This window comes from Acanthisitta chloris, unplaced genomic scaffold (genome assembly GCF_000695815.1).
Source record: "Acanthisitta chloris isolate BGI_N310 unplaced genomic scaffold, ASM69581v1 scaffold12453, whole genome shotgun sequence".
Lineage (NCBI taxonomy): Eukaryota > Metazoa > Chordata > Aves > Passeriformes > Acanthisittidae > Acanthisitta > Acanthisitta chloris.
In genome coordinates, this window is record NW_008664356.1 from 3,115 (window position 1) to 5,883 (window position 2,769).

Sequence of the window (2,769 nt, forward strand, 5' to 3'; positions counted from 1 at the left end):
TGATCCCCAAATCCTTCATCCCCAGACTGGAGGTCCCATATCCCACATCCCTCAAGCTCAGGTCCCCACCAGGAGCTGCCAAGGCTCTGGGCAGCCCAGGACATCCCTGGATCACACAGGACAGAGAAGATCTGTGACCAGCAGAGTCACCCCATCCAACCATGGCAAGTCCTTTGGGTACACAATGTGTGCCACCAACCTCTGTGGTGGGTTTTCCACTCCTTTGGGGTCCCATGAGCAGAGATACCTGGAATTGAGCAGTGGCCACATTCCAGCTGGATGCCCCACCTGGGGGTCAAGGCTGTGACCAGCACCATCCCAAGGACACAAACAACTCAAAGGTCTCTGGGAGCAGTGCCCAGGCATTACTCACCTGCCACTGGCAGGATGGGACTGGAAAAACCATAAGGATTTGCCAGCAAATCCCTATGGATTCAGATCCTAGGGGAGCTGAGGGTTGGAGCTGTAGGGATCCAGCTGGAGCTCTGTGCAGGAGCAACCAGAATTCCTAGTCCAATGACTTTATTCACTTATGTTATTATTCCATTCTCTCTGTTTTATAGACATATATAAAATAGAAATAGACAAAACAAAAAAAAACACCCTTTTTTTTCACCAAAATAGGTGTTGTGTTATAAAATAAAATAAGTTAGAAATAAATAGTCAAGTTGTATAAATAAGTCTCTGAAGAGAGAAGAGAAGATGGAGTGTCTTGTGGACACTTAGGGACAGATCCATATCAAGCTCTTTGAGCTCTCTTGGGTGGGAATAATTATAGGATCCTAAAATATTAGGGGTTGGAATGAGCCTTAGAGATAAAATAGGTGTTGTGTTATAAAATAAAATAAGTTAGAAATAAATAGTCAAGTTGTATAAATAAGTCTCTGAAGAGAGAAGAGAAGATGGAGTGTCTTGTGGACACTTAGGGACAGATCCATATCAAGCTCTTTGAGCTCTCTTGGGTGGGAATAATTATAGGATCCTAAAATATTAGGGGTTGGAATGAGCCTTAGAGATCATATCATCTTAGATGGAGTTGGAGACCCAAGGGCTGAGATGGATGGTGGAGCTGGAGACCCTGGGACTGAGTCAGATGGAGTTGGAGACTCCAGGGTTGAGATGGATGATGGAGCTGGAGCTCATCCATAATTCACCCAATAAAATGTGGATTTAAATAAGGGAAGAGAGTGGGGAATAAGTTATTGTGGAGAAGTCACAAGTGGAGATACCAGTGCTGAGATGGATGATGGAGCTGGAGATCCTGGGATTGAGTTAGATGGAGTTGGAGACCCAAGGGCTGAGATGGATGGTGGAGCTGGAGACCCTGGGACTGAGTCAGATCTGAGCTGGATGGTGGGTTTGAAGCCCTCACCTCCACCATCCCAGGAGGTGGCTGAACCATCAGAGGAGCTGGAGATCCCAGGGCTGAGCTGGATGGTGGATTTGAAGCCCCCAGGGCTGAGCTGGATGATGGAGCTGGAGACTCTAGGGCTGAGCTGGATGGTGGGTTTGAAGCCCCCAGGGCTGAGATGGACAGTGAAGCCAGAGATGTTGTAGAGGCATTTGGTGCCACAGGGTCTGGATTTTGGGATACTGTCACTCCCAGAAGCAGGACAACTTTATCCCATCTTAATGCTGACACATTCCAGGCAGAGCCAGCAGCAATGGCATCAGGCACAGTGGCACCTGGTGACCAGCATGTCCTCAAAGAGGCTGGAGACCAACCTGCCCTCGCTGTCGTAGTGCATCAGCACCATGGGGTCGTACCCAGCCGGGACACAGCAGGGTGGGGGGGTGGCCTTGGAGAGGGAATGCACACGGGATTTGATTTGGGTGTGCATACTGGCTGGTTTGTAGTTGTGGGGACAGGAACCTTCACAGAACCTCATGTAGTAGCTGTTGGGGGCGATGATCCAGTCTGACCAACCAATATCCTGGAAGGAAACCTTCAACGTCTTCAGGCAACATTTCCCATCGCTCTTCCCACACTCCTCCTCCAGCCCTCGGGCTCTCCTGGCTCTCCTAGCTGTGTTCTCTTGGGTTTCCACCTCCAACACTAGTGGTTCACCCTCAGAGGTGACCAGCATGGCTGAGATGTTGGCTGTGAAGTCCAACTCCAGGCGCAGTGTGTCCTCAGGACCCTCCACCCAAGGTTGGATTGCTGCTGTCAGGTCCAGACTTTGGGAATTTTGATCCAACTCTTGGCTATGTAGGAGTTTGGGGGTCCCTTCATCCCCCTGCAGGGTGTAGATGGTCACCTGGGAGGGCACTGAGGTGCTGAGTGGGGACATTCCAGGGGATGTCAGTGATGGCTTGAAGAGCTTCAGCTCCGCTCGGACCACTCGGAGCTGCTGGTGGAAATCCTCCGTGCGGGACAGGAGGAGGTGATAGTGGTAGAGACCACGGTGGTCCTGGTGGCCCTGAGGGATGTGTGACCAGTGCAGCACTGTGGGGACAGAGAGGACAGCTGATGTAAGAGGCAGCAATTCCCCAGCAGCCAAGACCCCTCGTGCCAGCCGGCCAAGCCACAGCTTCCGGGGAATCACCCAGATCCTGAGGGATGCTGGAAAATCATCCCTAGCCTCAGATCACTCAGGATCTGTCTCCAGCTAGAGCTGGAAGGTCTCAGTTCTGCTGGTGCCAATGCAGGTGCCCCTGGATCTGCCAGGGTGACCCCAAGCCCTTGTTTCTCCCCCCCCCAGCCCGAGGAGTGGAATATTTCCCTAACTCCCCCCAGATTCAGATCCCTCCCCACACTAAACCTCAAAC

The 2,769-nt window shown here is 51.5% G+C and overlaps 1 protein-coding gene across 1 annotated transcript in view; it reads right to left on the reverse strand.

The window, feature by feature from the left end:
- Positions 1-1,670: 1,670 nt before the first annotated feature.
- GDF15 (growth differentiation factor 15) overlaps positions 1,671-2,769 on the reverse strand; it is a 1,896-nt gene continuing 797 nt past the window's right edge. Inside the window, exon 2 of the mRNA XM_009071321.1 lies at positions 1,671-2,446. Coding sequence (XP_009069569.1) covers positions 1,671-2,446 — 776 coding nt within the window. The remainder of the gene's footprint in view (positions 2,447-2,769) is intronic.